The sequence below is a fragment of the Ochlerotatus camptorhynchus genome, unplaced genomic scaffold (genome assembly GCF_037179485.1).
Source record: "Ochlerotatus camptorhynchus isolate MF236.1 unplaced genomic scaffold, CSIRO-AGI_Acam_v1.1 ptg000118l, whole genome shotgun sequence".
NCBI classification, from domain to species: Eukaryota; Metazoa; Arthropoda; class Insecta; order Diptera; family Culicidae; genus Ochlerotatus; species Ochlerotatus camptorhynchus.
The window spans coordinates 144,967-161,976 of record NW_027040608.1 but is presented as its reverse complement, the minus strand read 5'-3'; the positions used below and the strand labels follow the sequence as shown (position 1 = coordinate 161,976).

General features: G+C 37.2%; 2 protein-coding genes across 3 annotated transcripts in view; one reads left to right on the top strand and one right to left on the bottom strand.

Moving 5' to 3' along the window:
• The window catches only part of pasi1 (pasiflora 1), a 256,430-nt gene that overhangs the window by 187,244 nt on the left and 52,176 nt on the right, over positions 1-17,010 (bottom strand). The window lies entirely within an intron of this gene.
• The window catches only part of LOC135699836 (zinc finger protein pita-like), a 32,232-nt gene continuing 19,032 nt past the window's right edge, over positions 3,811-17,010 (top strand). For both annotated transcript variants that reach the window (XM_065220187.1, XM_065220186.1), the window contains exons 1-2: positions 3,811-4,108; positions 4,181-4,295. In XM_065220187.1, coding sequence (XP_065076259.1) covers positions 3,966-4,108; positions 4,181-4,295 — 258 coding nt within the window. In that variant the 5' untranslated portion in view covers positions 3,811-3,965. The remainder of the gene's footprint in view (positions 4,109-4,180; positions 4,296-17,010) is intronic.

Sequence of the window (17,010 nt, the reverse complement as noted above, 5' to 3'; positions counted from 1 at the left end):
GGAGATCGTTGCTGTGGACAGTAACTGTTTGCATCGAGGTTTGCATTCCCAATGAGCCGGTGACGGAAATGAGACGATAAAATTTCGAAGTGTTTTTTCACCCATTAATGGGTAAAAAATATACCCATTATTCAACCGTGAACTGATTCTTTAAATGGGTATTTTTTCACCCATTTTATGATTTCAAAATTCCCCCATTTTTTGACAGCTGCATACATGGTTTGAAAATGGGTATTTTTTTACCCATTAATGGGTATTCACGAAACACCGTGTACATCAACTTCAAATGACTTCTAGCGAGAAAAAAAAAGAAGCTGTAGTAAATCATTATATCGGTGATTATGTCAAATTATCTTATCAAAAAATAGTAGAAATTCTCATTACTGATCATTACCAAACGTATCCCACGACAATTTAATGCTCACTGCGTGATTATGGTCATTTCTTCGATTATATTTTATATTTGATTGCAATACCTTTCGTTGACCATAGCATCGTAATGTTTGTTTACTTTGTACGATAGGTTGCTGGTTTAACAGTTCAAAAGGTAGACTTGAACGCTGTCCAGACTGGAGAGTTATAACCACAAACGAAGTGACAGACGACTTACTGGCGAAGAAATCCATTAAAATAATGTGGTTCACTGTAATAGAATTTTCTTGGAAGCTTGTGCCATCATCCACCAGATGGGTTAGTTTTTTTGTTTTGATATGAACAAAGTTGATTTTGTGTACAATGATTCTTTGACAGTGTGCAAAGAGTGCGTATCATTTTATCATTTTTTAATGCATTTCAGTTTTGAGTAGAGTGAAAGAGATAGAACCAAAACATTCTAGTACATTTGGTGAAAATGCTAGTTCAATCTAGTAGTAGTGTTGCCGTGTGGTACAATCCAGTAGTAGTGGTGTTGCCATGTGGTACACTGAAAAATTGCAATAGCAAGTTAGTCACCAAAGTTTTCGAGCCGCTCCGTCTGTCACTTCGTTTGTGGTTATAACAACTAATACCACAAACGAAGTGACAGACGGAGCGGCTCGAAAACTTTGGTGACTAACCTGCTATTGCAATTTTTCAGTGTACCACATGGCAACACCACTACTACTGGATTTACCACATGGCAACACTACTACCAACGTTATAACAACAATCAATACGAAACTAACGATTTTAAATTGGCTCACCACTTTAGTAGCCTATTGGTCCCAAGCAAACGATTAACGTACCCTATTCTAGTTGAAATTCTATTACTACACTATGTTTGTTTTGATTAGCTATGAAAGTTTGACAGATAACATCAGGGGTGTGTGGATTCATGCAGAACATGCAGGGGTGAGTGAAATAGCTTGGAACTGCTTGGGACCGTTGTTCTGGTACTGAGTGAGCCAAAAATAATAATGATTTTCTTCGGGACCCAGTAGTCTTAGAGTTACCTCTATGGTTATAACATGTTATAACGGTTGTCAACTAATTGTAACACAGAAACCACCATCAAGATAGCGCTATAACATGTTATAACCATAGAGGTAACTCTAAGACTAGTAGGTCCCGAAGAAAATCATTATTATTTTTGGCTCACTCAGTACCAGAACAACGGTCCCAAGCAGTCCCAAGCTATTTCACTCACCCCTGCATGTTCTGCATGAATCCACACACCCCTGATGTTATCTGTCAAACTTTCATAGCGAATCAAAACAAACATAGTGTAGTAATAGAATTTCAACTAGAATAGGGTACGTTAATCGTTTGCTAGGGACCAATAGGCTACTAAAGTGGTGAGCCAATTTAAAATCGTTAGTTTCGTATTGATTGTTGTTATAACTCTGTAGTCTGAACGTACTATTGGCCGCTATTGGCTTCACTCTTGGCGTGACTCATTATACACCGACTTTAGCTGCAACCATCAGCTTGATGGATGCCTTCAGTGCATAGGCGCATGATGAACTTGAGACCGAGGGGCACGCAATTGCCTTTTAGACTGCATTTGCATTTATTGTACAAGGTGTTCAACCAAAGATGAAACTGTCGGAAGAAAAACTTTCTATTTTAAACGCTGTCCAGACTGGAGAGCTATAACAACAATCAATACGAAACTATCGATTTTAAATTGGCTCGCTACTTGACTAGCCTATTGGTCCCAAGCAAATCGATTAACGTGTCCCATTCTAGTCGAAATTTTAGTACTACACAATGATTGTTTTGATTTGCCATGAAAGTTTGACAGATAAAATGAGGGGTTCGTGGATTTTCCTATGTTTCGAGGGGTGCATCGATTAGCTTGGAACCTAGGTAATTTTATTTTCGGGAAGGCCTATACCAAAGATGAATACTAAGATGAAACTGTCGGAAGAAAAACTTTCTATTTTAGTGTCTTCTTTCACGGTCCCTTTCATCCAATGAGAACCCCCCGTATTCAAGGTAATTTTGTGGTTTTGCTGCCCCCTCGGAATAGATGAAATTTTGCGCTCATTTTTATCAAAACAATCACACCAAAATCAGAGATGTCCCATTTTTTAATTACTCGATTAACAACTAATCGATTATTTTTTGTTCGCTGTGCTGCCATTTTTCCACGAATGAGAGTGCAGCACATGTATGAAACGATCGGTGATGATCCTGTGGAGATGTTAATGCTTATATCGGCTTGATCTAACCGATTATAAATAGTTTACTTTTCGGTTCGTTAATCGATTAAACGATTATTCGAATGAAAATCGGACATCACTAGATGAATGTGAAACGTCATTTCAAATATAAGGCCGTTCATAAATAATGATACAATTTGAAAGGGACCGGGGCTAATCACAAATTACGTCTCCATGGTAACTGAAATAAACACGAGTGTTCACCTGTGTTCACCGGTTGCCTATAGCGTTTGACAGTAGGCAGCATGTCCCGGGCTCAAATTGTTTATTTTGCTGTTTTGGGCCCGCTGTCACGGTATAACATGTTCCCTATGTTCCCCATGTTCCATGTTCCCCATGTTCCCCCCCGTATACGCGCCTGCCACTGGGCTGGTTTTAGCCGAATATGCATACACGCTAAGATGCACATACCTTAAAGTCGGGAAAAAATACCTAGATATCGGTAAAAATTACCGATAATCCAAGAAAGTGCACATACCTAAATTATCGGTAATCACAGGGGTAATCATGGATTACCAATAATTAACGCTAAAAATTACCTAATTTATACTAAAAAGTAGCCTATTTATAGTGAAAAGTAACGATTTTTATCGGTAAAAAAACCGATAATTTTTTACCGATAATTTTAGGTAATCGTAGCACCGACAGACCGAGATGAATGATCATACAAAGTATTATGGTATTATCAAATTTCTGAACAAAGCACAAAACTGACATCTGCCGTCGTGTTCGCGAAAAATGTGTATCCTAGCCACGAACACACATACTAAATGTTTGAGCTAGTTCGTGTCTAATCTATTCCGGGAAAATTATTTTTATTTAGATAACAAATTTCTATGGTTTTGACAGATGGGATCGCTGCACATTTGAATCCACCGTTATGGATTATCGATCAAGAGTTAAGTTTTAGTTTCATGTCGGTTTGTCGGTGATCGTAGCTAAGAGTGTACTTTATAGTCAAAATTTAGTCCTTTATAGTCATTTTAGCGTATTTTGCTGTTTCCGCGCAGACCTTATAATATAAAAGTCATTGAGTGTTGATCGATTGTCAAAGTAAATAAACGTAAAAAAGCGATGAAGTTAAATTAACAGTACACTTACCTGTTTAGATCGTTTGACATAAACTTGCATAAACTTTGCATGAATGTGTGCGTGAGTGCAAATCGGTCGAAAGTGGAAATTCACTTGGCGTTTGAGCTAAAATTCTTTCCGCCAGCAGCTTCTTGTGTGGTTAAAATTTTATTTTCCTCTTTTACTTCGATATTAACCGGTCTCGGAAAGTGTTAAATCGAAGGATTCCGACGAAAAGTTCCTCCGTTCGCAATGGCAAAACGCGGTAGAAAAGGAAGAGGGCATTACAAGGCGAAAACATCTTCATTCCCCGTGAGAAAGCAACTTGCCAGTGCCACATCGATCAGCAATGTCGCTACGCCTAGGGTACATCCGGCGACTAATGACTGCTACCCGTAAGATGACAATACTATAGCATCATTTTTTTGATTCAACAAGAATTTCGAAAACCATGTTTTATGTTGCAGGCTAAACAAACTGTGCCGGTTGTGCTTGCTGTCGAACATCAATATGGAGCCAATTTTCTCGTATCCAGGAGACGATCATCTCGCTCAGAAAATTTTTCAATGCACGAATCTGGAGGTAAGTCCCTACCTGTCCCGAATAAATTATTTTTGTCGTTGGCCTCTGTTGGTATCGGCATTGATCAATCTAGTTTGTTTACTTAGGTTGGAAAGGAGACTAAAGTACCCATCTATAATAGATTACATTATAGATTCATACATAGTTCATTAAGGTGGTTCTAGCTGATCCACACAGCGCAATCGTTTCCAAATCAAGGATTCCAAAATTTGAGATAGGTAATTTGGTACAAACTGAAACTATATTTAAAAAAAAAAACAATTTGCTCTTTTCTATAACCATGGAAAAACTTTTTGTTCACCTTGACCTGCACAAGGACCTGCATAAACGCAAACCATACCTGGACTTTACCCAAAATGGTTAAATATTGTCTATAATCCCTGCTAAACTTTAACTGAAATGGTTATGGAAATTTACAAATACTCAGAGGGAGAGATGGGCGGAGAAAACAAAATACAATTGCAGGGATTTGTACCTAAATTATCCAGAGTCAATGTTATAATAAGAGTCCCGCCAAGAGTGAAGCCAGAAGTACCAATCGAACTGTCAAGCGCGGTACCAAACAAGCAAAGTAAATAAACATTATTGTTCACACAGCCAGTGAACTACAAGTATTGTATTCATTACTGACAATATTTTAGTAATTTTAGATGAAAAACATTTCTTCGCTGTATTTAGTACATTGAATTTGTTTGAACATTTTTCAGGTTATATAATTGTTTTTGTCTCCCTGAAGCTTCGTTATCGACAATACATTTTCAGGGCTGTTACAACAGGCGCGGATTTCGCGAATTTCGCGGATTTCGCGATTTTCGCGGATTTGTACTTTCAGTCGCGAAAATCGCGGAAACAATAAAAGATGTCGTGAAAATCGCGAAGGGACTGATGTGCTGTCACAAAAATTGTGGAATTCATTGTAATCTTTCCGTCCCGGATTATTTTGCTGTCATCAATTTTGTTGTTCATTTGGCTCTCAATTTTTTACCGGTTCAAACCAAACACCCTGCAAATAATCAAGAAATGATCTCAATTCCATACGTCCGGATTTACACGGAAATTCCCTGGGGTCTGTCCAATGTGAAACATTTTCATGGTTTTTTTATTTTCAATATGAACATAACATTTTTCGTTATCAAATCATACACGAATCGTATATATGCGAGTAATTGACATGTATTCGGATATTCTAGGTTCTCTAAATCGTCCTGGAGTTCAGTTGATTTGTTCTACTATATCAACCAAGACTGCAATAATGTCTGTAGTATCGAAATATGTCCAAACAGATTCAAAGTGTCTATGTGGATCGTGCCCGACCTATTTTCGTGCAAGTCAAATGTTCTAGGATTTCCATATCGATATGTATGTATGTATGTAAGGTAGCCACCATCCCTTCGAAGATCTTGTCTTGTATGCAGCTCCACTTAATAGCAAGATCAATTTGAGCTACCGATCTGAATTCACAATATCGCTGTATGAAGGGCCAAAAACGGTGGGGTGGACCCGTAAGCAGAGACACTTACGCGAAATCCACGGGAATTTAAGAATCTCCTTCCAACGATACGATCCAACAAATCGAATAACGCAATTCGCAATACTTATTAAGCTTCCTACAGGATGGTTTGTTAAGAAGGGCGCGTCAATCTAACTGAAACTGTTGGAGTAGAATTCACACCATCACAATCGAATCGGTAGGATAAAGAAAATGATAGTGTTTATTCCCTCCTAGACTCCGGTTGTCATACCACTCCAATCGTCCAGTTTCAGGTCAAATGATACCCTGATGCTCCCTCCCAACCCAGTATTTATTTATATATATAGTAAACATATGTAATGGAGAAATGAAATATATCAGAACATTAAAATACGTAATAATGAAAATACATTTATATGGATAAAAAAACTGGTATTCCGCAATGAAAATAATAATTATTTTACATACAATATGATGCAGCTCTATGTCTCCTCAGCTCCCAATAAGGAAGATGTAACCCTGAAATTTCCAACAAAAGACACAGAAAAGGAGATTTTGTTAGTAAGTTGGGTTCGTTGGATCAGGATTCACCTTGATAAGTGATGCGACCATGGTTTTAAATGAATCAGTGTTATCATGCATTATACTTGGATTTGCCCGAAGCCAAAACCAAATGGTGTATCATTGGGCCTTATTACGGGTGTCACTACACGGTGATAAGAAAGTGATACTCAGAATAAGAGCCGTGATTACCGTACAAATCAAATGGGAATCACTTCACCGTGACGACAAGTGACAACTTTTCACCGTGATGTGACATCCGCAATAAGCCCCATTATAATACAAATCTGAAGACGTTCCATCATCGAAATGCTGAAAATGAACTTAGAGCATGAGCATGAGCAAAATTGATCGCCCGCGACTGCCAACACCAAAGAGCTGAAAACCAATTCAAACAAATCAAATCAACAGACAAAACCAGGGTGAAAGCTGTAAGAGCGAATCATTACAGTATAAATCTAGTGATGTTCCGTCATCAAAGAGCTGGAAGAAAACTCAAATAATTTAAATCAATAGATCCAGTCTGAATGAAGGCTGCAAAAAGAGAATAATTATACAGCAATGACCCCATTTTGTCAGCTAGCAAAGTATTTGTATCTTAAACATTCATCTTGAAGGAGGAAGGTATGAAATTACAATTATGTATAATTATTGAAAAATAACAGTCTGATGCGCGGAGAGATTGACAGGATCGGGTCATAACTGTAATGTGAATATTAGGAAGATTTATCATCATCAAACTATTCTTGAATTGACCTGGAAGAATGCTTGTGAATAATTGTTATACAGATAAATTAAATTAATAAACTAAATGGTTCAAACAACAACTCCAGCCTGTAAAAAAGCTGAAAATAGGGAATCTTTACAATGTGGATCCCCGACGGTCTTCTACTCAGTAAGCAAAAGCGGCAGCCACCAGGCTAGTCGATCTGCTCAATTTAAATATTGAAACCTTATTTATGAAGTTCTTAAGAATACCAATTGAAACACAATGTAAACAAATAAAAGTTAAGAGTCTCATCCGAATCAAATGATTCCAAACGATACGCATTCATAGAAATTAAGTTTAAATAGACAAAAGTAGAAAAATGGAACAATCTCACCAAATCAGTCCAACTGAATCCCTTGCAAGCAGCTATGTCACGCTTGGTGTAGTAGCTCCGATCATAGACCCGCCCTACGGGGATCAATCCTCTGGTCGAATGTAGTCGATTGCTCCATGACGCGAACACGAAGCGACCGCTCACAAAATCATACAACGCGTAAACAAACTGAAATCAAAAACTATCACACGCGACGCCACAAATTTCTGTACCGGGAGCACAAGCGAAGAAAAAAACAAACAACGCCGATAGCGACACTTCTTCTGATGCCTGCAAACATGATGCATCACGTTTTCTTTTTCGATTCCAAAACTTCTCGGAAAGCGAGAAAACCACCAATCACACACGTATAACCGTCCAGGAGGCAGAGTGCCAGCGCTAATCTGGCAAAATCAGCGAACGCACGCACAAAACAGAAATAAACTTATACACAACCGTATCCGAACAGGTTCGAAGCTGAACTGTCTAGGATTTCCATATCGATATTTCGATATTATCCCAGTCTTTGTTGATCTAGTAAAACATCTAGAACTGCAGGACGATTTGGAGAACCTAGATCATCTGGTATACGTGGAAATAAATCATTATCCATTTAGACACTATGAATCTGTTTGGACATATTTCGATACTACAGACTTTATTCCAGTGGTGGTTGATCTAGTAGAATAAATCATCTGAACTCCAGAATGATTTAGAGATCCTAAAACATCTGGTATACATAGCAATAGTTCATTCATGATCCACATAGACACTGTGCATCTGCCGGGAAATATTTCGATACTAAAGATATTGTCCCAATCTCGGTTGATCTAGTAGATCAAATTATTTGAACTCCAGGACGATTTGAAGAACCTACAACATCTGGATTACTCGGAAATAGATCATGCATGATCCACATAGACACTTTGAATCTGATTGGACATTTTTCGATACTACAGACATTATTGCAGTCTTGGTTGATCTAGTAGAACAAATCAACTGATGTCCTCGACGATTTACAAAGTCACATATACGATTCGGTCATGATTTGACAACGAATAGGTTCATAGTAGATATAAAAAATAATGAAAATGTCTCACCATTGGACAGACACCAAGGAATATCCGTGTAAATACAGAACGCGACGTGAACATTAAGGGTGTCTTATAAATCTCTGGTAATTTCTCAATTATGTGCAGGGTGTTTGGTTTGAATCGGTCAAAATTTGAGAAAACTACAGCCAAATTAACTACAACATTTAGAACAGCATAATACGTCAGAGACGCAAAGGTTAACTTTCAAGAAAATTTGCATTTCAAATGAAATTGCATTATTTTTTTTAAAATAATGTTTCATCAAATCTAGGCCGGTATTATTCAATAGAATCTCATAATATTTTATTATGTACACTAATTACTCAGAATTTATACTATACATAAATAACTGAAGATGATACATTGTTATTTTTTTTCAAATGCTACAAACGGTTCTATAACATTCCCCAGAAAACCATTCCCCAGAAAACCATTCCCCAGAAAACCATTCCCCAGAATCTCATTCCCCAGAATGTACCATTCCCCAGAATGTACCATTCCCCAGAATGTACCATTCCCCAGAAAAGTATGACATGTATTAGATTTACTATTTTTGTTTATTATAGTCACTCCTGGAATCTTCTTTCGTGTATATAAAAAGAAGAAGAAAACTTCTTAATGGGTCAAGGGGTTTTCCCTTCTTTGAAAATATATGAAAAGGAAATAATTAATTTTTTGGATAAACGATAAAGAAGGGAATATTCCCTTCTTTGAATATATAAAAGAGAAAATAATAAATTCTTTGGATGTATGATAAAAAAGGGAATATTCCCTTCTTTTAATATATAAGGAAAATATATAATCAATAGTTTTTCGCAAGGGATTCTATGTAATGACCATTTGGGATAATAAAGAGTGGAATAATGTTAAAAATTTGTAATCGGTAGTTCAACTTTCCATGCACCGATTTTTTAATCCATCACGAGAAATTCTTCAACTCAGATCGAACAATTCTTCGATAAGGTTTAACAGTTTCCGACTGGTTGAATTGGATTGCATAATAGACCCTTTGACTTATCAAATGATGAACGAAGTGCCCGAAAACTTGAAGGTTGTCATTTTATAAAGAGCTAAAAATGGTTTGGAAATGATAAATACATAGTTCCATAAAAGTAAACATAGTGTATTATCAATAGTAAAAAAAAAGAAAAGTGAAAATTACTAATTTCATCATCTTTTCTGGGGAATGGTACATTCTTGGGAATGCTTTTCTGGGGAATGGTACATTCTGGGGAATGTTTTTTCTGGGGAATGGTTTTCTAGGGAATGGTTTTCGGTGGAATGTTATAGAACCGTTACAAACGATACTCCTTTAGCTCAGTCGGTAAAGGCGCAGCTACAAAGCAAGTTCGTTTCCCGTCCGGACTATTAATTTTTCGGATTGGTAAATTTCTCTACTTCTTTGGGCATAGGATGGTACAGGCATAGAAAGCTCTCAATTAAAATGTGAAAGTACTTCAAAGAACACTAAGTTGAGAGCAGGCAAAAATCTAATATGCTATAAGCAATAAGCTTGAAATGCCATGTAGTAGTATATAAATGGTATTTTTAGGCAATGAAAACAGTTTTTTTTTTTTTTTTTGTCGCGGATTAGTATTTGAAGTCGCGGATTTCTTTTGAGAAATCGCGAATTTCGCGGATCAAATTTAGAAAATCTTGTAACAGCCCTGCATTTTTCACTTCTGAATGAAAGTCATCGGATGCTTACACATAAAGTCTGGTTGCCGTTTACTCTGACGAAAAATAAATCACAAACCGTGCTGCTTGTGATGATGATGATGATGATGGTCCCACCTCTTACCCCTACAAAGGTTTGAGCTGGACGATTTATCTTTAAGGTAATTATATATGACATTTTAACCAGGTTGGCAAACAAAATCGAACTGGTTTCAGTTACAGATATAAATTCCCTCTAGAGTTTACAGTTGCTTCACAGCGATATAAATGTGGAAAAGCACAGGCGTCCACCTCTTAGTTCGCCTTTTTGTCCACCTAAAATATTCATAAGTATTACAAGCAATCAAGAGTTAATGAACAATCAACAAAGCATCCTATTACACTAGCAACCCCGCAATCTGATGCTATCATAATTTTCAGCAATGTCAGGAATGTTCACGAACCCCTAACATTTGCCAGAAAACTTACTACTAACTCAAGGTATCTTTCAAATAAGCTTCAAAATTGCATTTTTTTTTTTATCAAATGTTAAATTCAGTCCTCTATATCCGTAATACGCGCGCGAGGCTCAAACCTTTGTAGACTACTTTTTTTTAAATTAATCTACTATTAAATCAAATATTAAAAATCCATCATCACCCTCGTGGCGAACAGAAATAGTTTTTGCAGTGCTACAATAATTATTAAAAAGTCGTTATGACAGCTATCCATATAAAATAATCCGTTAGGGATAACTTCGTCAAGATACACAATTTGTCAATTCATAAAAAAAAAATCACTGGATAACTGTTCAAAAGACAGTGTTAACGTGTGAAATGCAGTGTCTTTTAAATTCTGTAAGTGTTGCTAAACGTTTGATATGTCTAGGCATCGAATTGAAAACATTTATTCCTTTATAATATAATGAATTTTGTGAAGCACAAGTCAAGAAATGTGGTGTTCTTATTTCAACCGCGTTTCTAGTATTATATCTATGAAAGTCACTTCCTCTTTCAATTCGATCACACAAATATTGAGGCAGCAAACCGTTAACTACTTTAAAAATGAACACCATAGTCAAATATACAATTCTTTGCTTCACCGACAACCATTGTAAGGCGTCTAACATCAAAGATGAGGAAGTGAATCTATTACATCTCAAAATCAAACGCATTATTTTATTCTGCAAGCGCTGTAATCTCAATATTTGTGTTGCATTGGCCAGAAATAAAATGGAAGGGCAAAAGTCAAGATGAGGAGAGATGATTGATTTGTATAGCTGTATTTTACTGGCAATAGTTAAATCTTTTTTCAGTCGACATAGAATTCCATACTTCTTGGCAATTTTCTTGATGACATTGTCAATGTGAGAGTTGAACTTAAGTGTGTCATCCAAATAATCACGCCAAGATATTTAATCTCCCGAACGCGATCAATAGTTTCATCATCAATTACAACAGAGACGTTCTCATTTACTCGATTCCACGAAATTACCATAAATTTAGTTTTACTTGTATTCAATTTTAACTGCTTATACTTCAACCATCTACTAAGAGAACGCAAATCTTCATTCAAGTGTAAAACGGCATCATCTAAATCCTTAGCTGCAATGAATAACACAGTATCATCTGCAAAAAGATTCATGTCGCAAAATCGTAAAACACGCAACATTTTCTCTTGACGGGACTCTTGTTATAACATCGACTCTGAAATTATCTTGCAACCCTTGCTAGAAGCTAGCATTTCACATGACTTTTACTTTTGATTCGATTTACGTGCAAAATAATAAATGAGTGCATCGCAATATTTTGCACATTTCTTGGTGCCATTAATTAACCAACTAAGATCAATTAATCAATAGAGTTCGAATATTGTTTTTGATTCCAAAAACTAGTTGAAACATAAAAGTGATTGAATTGCTGTTCTATTGCAATACTCTCAAATTTAATGTAGTAAGAATAAGAAATCATTGGAAAAATTCTAATGGGTATGTTCAATTGACTCAGAGTTTGACAGTTCATTTGGCTCAAAATAGTCTCTCCCTCTGAGTATTTCTACTTTACATGATCGTTTGTGTGATAAAGTTTTAACCTTATTGTTTTTTTGGAACTGGACCGCCCTTATAAACAAATACCATAAACGAACTGTATCCCGGATAGGTAAACTATCCCACAAATAGTTTGGATGATAACCCGAACACGTCGTTAAGCTCTTTTTTATAACGGCGCCGGTGGTGTAGTGGTAAGCGTGATTACCTCTCACCCCAGCAGGCCTGGGTTCAATCCCAGTTGGCGCCGCCGGGATGTTCTGAGGCATAACATCTCTGATCACGCCTTCCTTCGGATGGGAAGTAAAGCCGTTGGTCCCCGGTTCATGAGTTGATGGGTCGATAGGTAGGGTCCAGGTGTGGGAGCTGCCTTCCTGGCACGTCGGTAGCATTGGTGCTCAGCACGGAAAACAAGATCGACGGAAAAAACAACCCAAAGGAAAAAAAAAAAAAAAAGCTCTTTTTTATGGTTATTTTTATTACGACGTGCTTACAAATAATGAATTGTTAAGAACCATTACTATTTCAAATTCTTATTTTCTCTAACATTTTCGGAAACTGAACTATATTAGAACCTTTTTTATATCTGTATGGTTTGAGAACTTTAGTGATAATGGTTAATGTAGTCAGTAAGGTCAATATTATCTGGTTTTGTAACATCGGTCAACTTAATGTGGAATATATCGCGAATTGGTAGCCTTAAATTAATGATTAGCAATTCCCGTTTTTTTCCAAGGGATTTAAACTGCTTGTGCTGTCATTCATCCCTGAGCAATTCGCGATATATTTCACATAAAGTTGACCGATATTATAAAACTCACTACCATAACCATTACGATTAAAGTTCTCAAACCATACATAAAAAAAGGTTCTAATATGTAGTTCACTTTCCGCAAATGTATGGAGAAAACAATATATCTACAAACAGTCAAATTTCGCTCGTTGGGCTATGTTTAGGTGGGCTACGTTTTAGTTGGGCTTTAGCCCACCTAAATCGAAGTCAAACGTCATTTTTGACAGTGATATTTCTTTTTCGAGGGGCTCATGTGTGAAGAATTTGGATAGTTGCTAAAGGATTGTGATGATAATAAACAATCGGTGTATCCCTCAACCAATTTTCAGCTTGACATCTCAGCCCAACTAACGAAAGTCTTTCACTAAGTGGGCTACAGCCCAACGAGCGAAAGTTGACTGTATTTTCAATGGTAATGGTTCTCAACAATCGATAAATTATTTGAAAGGTTCAGTTGCAAAAAAAAAAACAATAATAAGTTTAAAACTTCATCCCACAAATGTTCATGTAAAGTTTCATAACCATTTCCTTTAAAGTTTAGCATGGATTATAAACCATTTTTAACCATTTTTGGGAAGGTCAAGTTATGGTTCGCGTTTATGCGGGCTAGTCGGAATTTCCTTTTTCATATATACAGCTCGTCAACCTGTGTACATGTCGAAGCTCAGCACCGCAGGGAATTTCACCCAGTTGGCACGCTATACTTTACCGTATTTTGTGAGCACCAACGCTAGATCACGATCGGGAATCTCCGGCTGTAAACCGTATACTCGAACATGCTGATTGTAACAAGTTTGCCAGGGTTTTTTTTCTGATGATAGATTAACGATTAACCAACGAACACGTTAAGCTAGCAGTAAGCAATGTACCTATCACTCGCCGATCAAGCTCTGGGTGCAATTTATAACAACGTTGAGATAATTTCCACTGTCGCACTAAAACTCAAGGCGTTTTTCAACCCAGGACCGGATGGTGTTACTTCAGTTTTTGTGAAGAAACATCGCCAGCTTAATAATACCGTTGCATCATCAACTGTTTCGAATGTCCATCGTAAGTAGTGTATTTCCATTTAGTTGGAAATTTGCACATGTTTCCTGTAAAAATAAAGCAAACGGGATGTGGATAATTATCGTAGAATAACACCGTTGTGCGCAACGCTCGTCATCATGGAGCCTCTGCTCTCATATTGTAAACAGTATCTAAGCGTTTACTAATTCGCTGCGTCTGACATCGTTTATCACGGAAAGCATAATTGAAATGGCTCAAACAGACGTCTTTGCTCCGACTTGTCAGCAGCCTTCTATAAGCTAAATCATGCCATCGTGATCAGTCCGCATCGTGCTCTCTTGCCGTGCGGATCTATTTGCTTTTTACTGAAGGAAGTGTTACTACTACCTAAAGCTACAACAAATTTAAACAGCACTTTTCAGTGCTCAACCTGTAAAATTTCTACCTTGTTCAACTTTATTCCTCTTCGATCCTTGTTTGGACCCTACCCGAGGTAATCCTTCTTGGATATCGATTTGGAAAATTCCTCTTCGATCCTTCAGATTCTTATAGTAATCTGCTTGGAAGTCGATTTGGATAAAAATTTACTGCCGCCATGGCGCCTAAACGCAAAAGAAAGGGGCAAACTCTTGACCCCCCTTCTGAAGAAATTCATTTGAGTAATCAATTTGATTTGCTCACGGATGATGAGAATGATCCATCATCCAAGAAAAATTCTAGTAAACTTTCCCGGCTTAATGCCAAGAAGGAAAAGATTCCCCCTATTGTGATAACCACTTCCGATTTCCATGCTCTTCGCATGGAACTTTTGAATTTTGTGAAAGTTAAGTTTTCACTACAAATTGGACGTCGGGGTGAATGCCGTGTATTGGCTGAAACCTTGGACGGATTTAAATGTCTTCTCAAGTATCTTACTGAGAAGAAGCACAAATTTTTTACTTACGACACCAAAACTGAACGTGTGTTCAAGGTTGTCATGAAAGGACTGCCCAGTGGTGAATCCCTGGATCAGATCAAAGATGAACTGGCAAAATTACTTGGAGTTGTGCCACTCCAAGTAATCAAAATGAAAATGAAATCCCGTCCTGGCGATTCGCGCAACGGGATTTCTAATGATTTTTATTTAGTTCACTTCAAGTCTAGTGAACTAAACAACCTTAAGGCCTTAGAAAAAGCTAGCCTTATGCTCCATGTCCGAGTGAAGTGGGAACACTTCAGGAAGACTGGAGGAAATTTCCAAAACCTCACTCAGTGCCGGAAGTGCCAGGGATGGGGTCACGGAACTAAAAATTGCTACATGCCAGCTAAATGCATGAATTGTGGTGATTCCTCTCACGCAAAGGACGACTGTCCTGTGAAGGAAGATCCTAAGAAATTTAAATGTTCAAATTGTGGTGAAAACCACAAATCCAATTTTTGGGAATGTAAGACTCGCAAAGCGATCCTACAATCTCGTTCTAACCGACAGGTAAGAAACGCTCCACGTTTCCGACCAGGTACAAATCCCTCTGCTGTTAACAACGGTCAGCGAGGAACAAATTCTACATTCGTACCCGTAGGTACAAATATCACCCCTGCTTCAAATTTTTCATCTGTACCTACTCCCCTCGCTGCTAACAATGTTCAGCGAGTTAATGGAGCTACCTATGCTGCTATTGCAGCGGGTAGAAATCAAAATACTAACCAAAGTAATTCTAACGGAAATTTTGACAATTTTGACTTAGGAAGCATTACTGCCCCTAAAATGGAATTTTTACAGAAATCATTAATTGACATGATTTCTGATATGCTTAAATCTAACTCCATGTTTGATGCTATTCAAACTGGAGTAAAATTTGCAAATAAAATTGTCATGACTTTAAAATTCAGTAATGGATTTTAAAGCATTAAATATTGTAAATTGGAATGCTCGATCTCTTAAAGATAATGAAGACGAGCTATTTAACTTTTTGCGAGTTCATAACGTGCATATTGCCGTTATAACTGAAACGTTCCTTAAACCTGACCATAAGGTTAAGAAGGACGCAAATTACTTGATTTATAGAAATGATCGTCTTGATGGACCCTGTGGTGGCGTTGCCATCATTATTCATAGACGAATCAAACATAAATTTCTTTCTTCATTTGAAACCAAAGTTTTTGAAACTTTGGGAGTTTCTGTTGAAACAAAATTTGGACAACTTACGTTTATAGCTGCCTATTTGCCATTCCAATGCGTAGGCCAGAAATAGAATTTTCTCAAGGGTGACCTCCAGAAACTTACCCGTCATAGGTCTAAATTCTTCATTATTGGTGATTTTAATTCAAAACACCGCTCATGGAATAATGCTCAAAGCAATTCCAATGGTAATATTCTGTTTGATGATTGTTCTGCAGGTTATTACACTATTCAATATCCAAACAGTCCAACATGCTTTTCTTCTGCAAGAAATCCCTCCACTATTGATTTGGTCTTAACTGATTCATGTCAACTTTGTAGCCAACTGGTTACCCATGCTGACTTCGGTTCTGATCACCTTCCAGTAACTTTTGAAATATCCCAAGAAATAATTTGTAATTCCAACAGCTCTACTTTCAATTACCATAGAGCTGATTGGGAGCAATATCGAACATTTATGGAATATAACTTCGATCCAAACATTCCTTTGCAAACCAAAGATGAAATTAATTATGCTCTTGAATCTCTGACTACTTCTATAGTTGCAGCAAGAGCTGCCTCAGTACCAAAATGCGAGGTTAAATTCGATTCAATTATAATAGACGACGATCTTCAGCTCTTGATCCGTCTTAAAAATGTCCGTAGGAGACAATATCAAAGAACACGCGATCCTGCCATGAAGGTTATCTGGCGGGATTTGCAAAAACAAATTAAAAAGCGATTCTCTGCCCTGAGGAACAAAACTTTTGAAAATAATATTTCTAAATTAGACCCGAGTTCCAAACCCTTTTGGAAACTCACAAAAATTTTGAAAAAACCTCAAAAGCCTATTCCAGCGCTTAAAG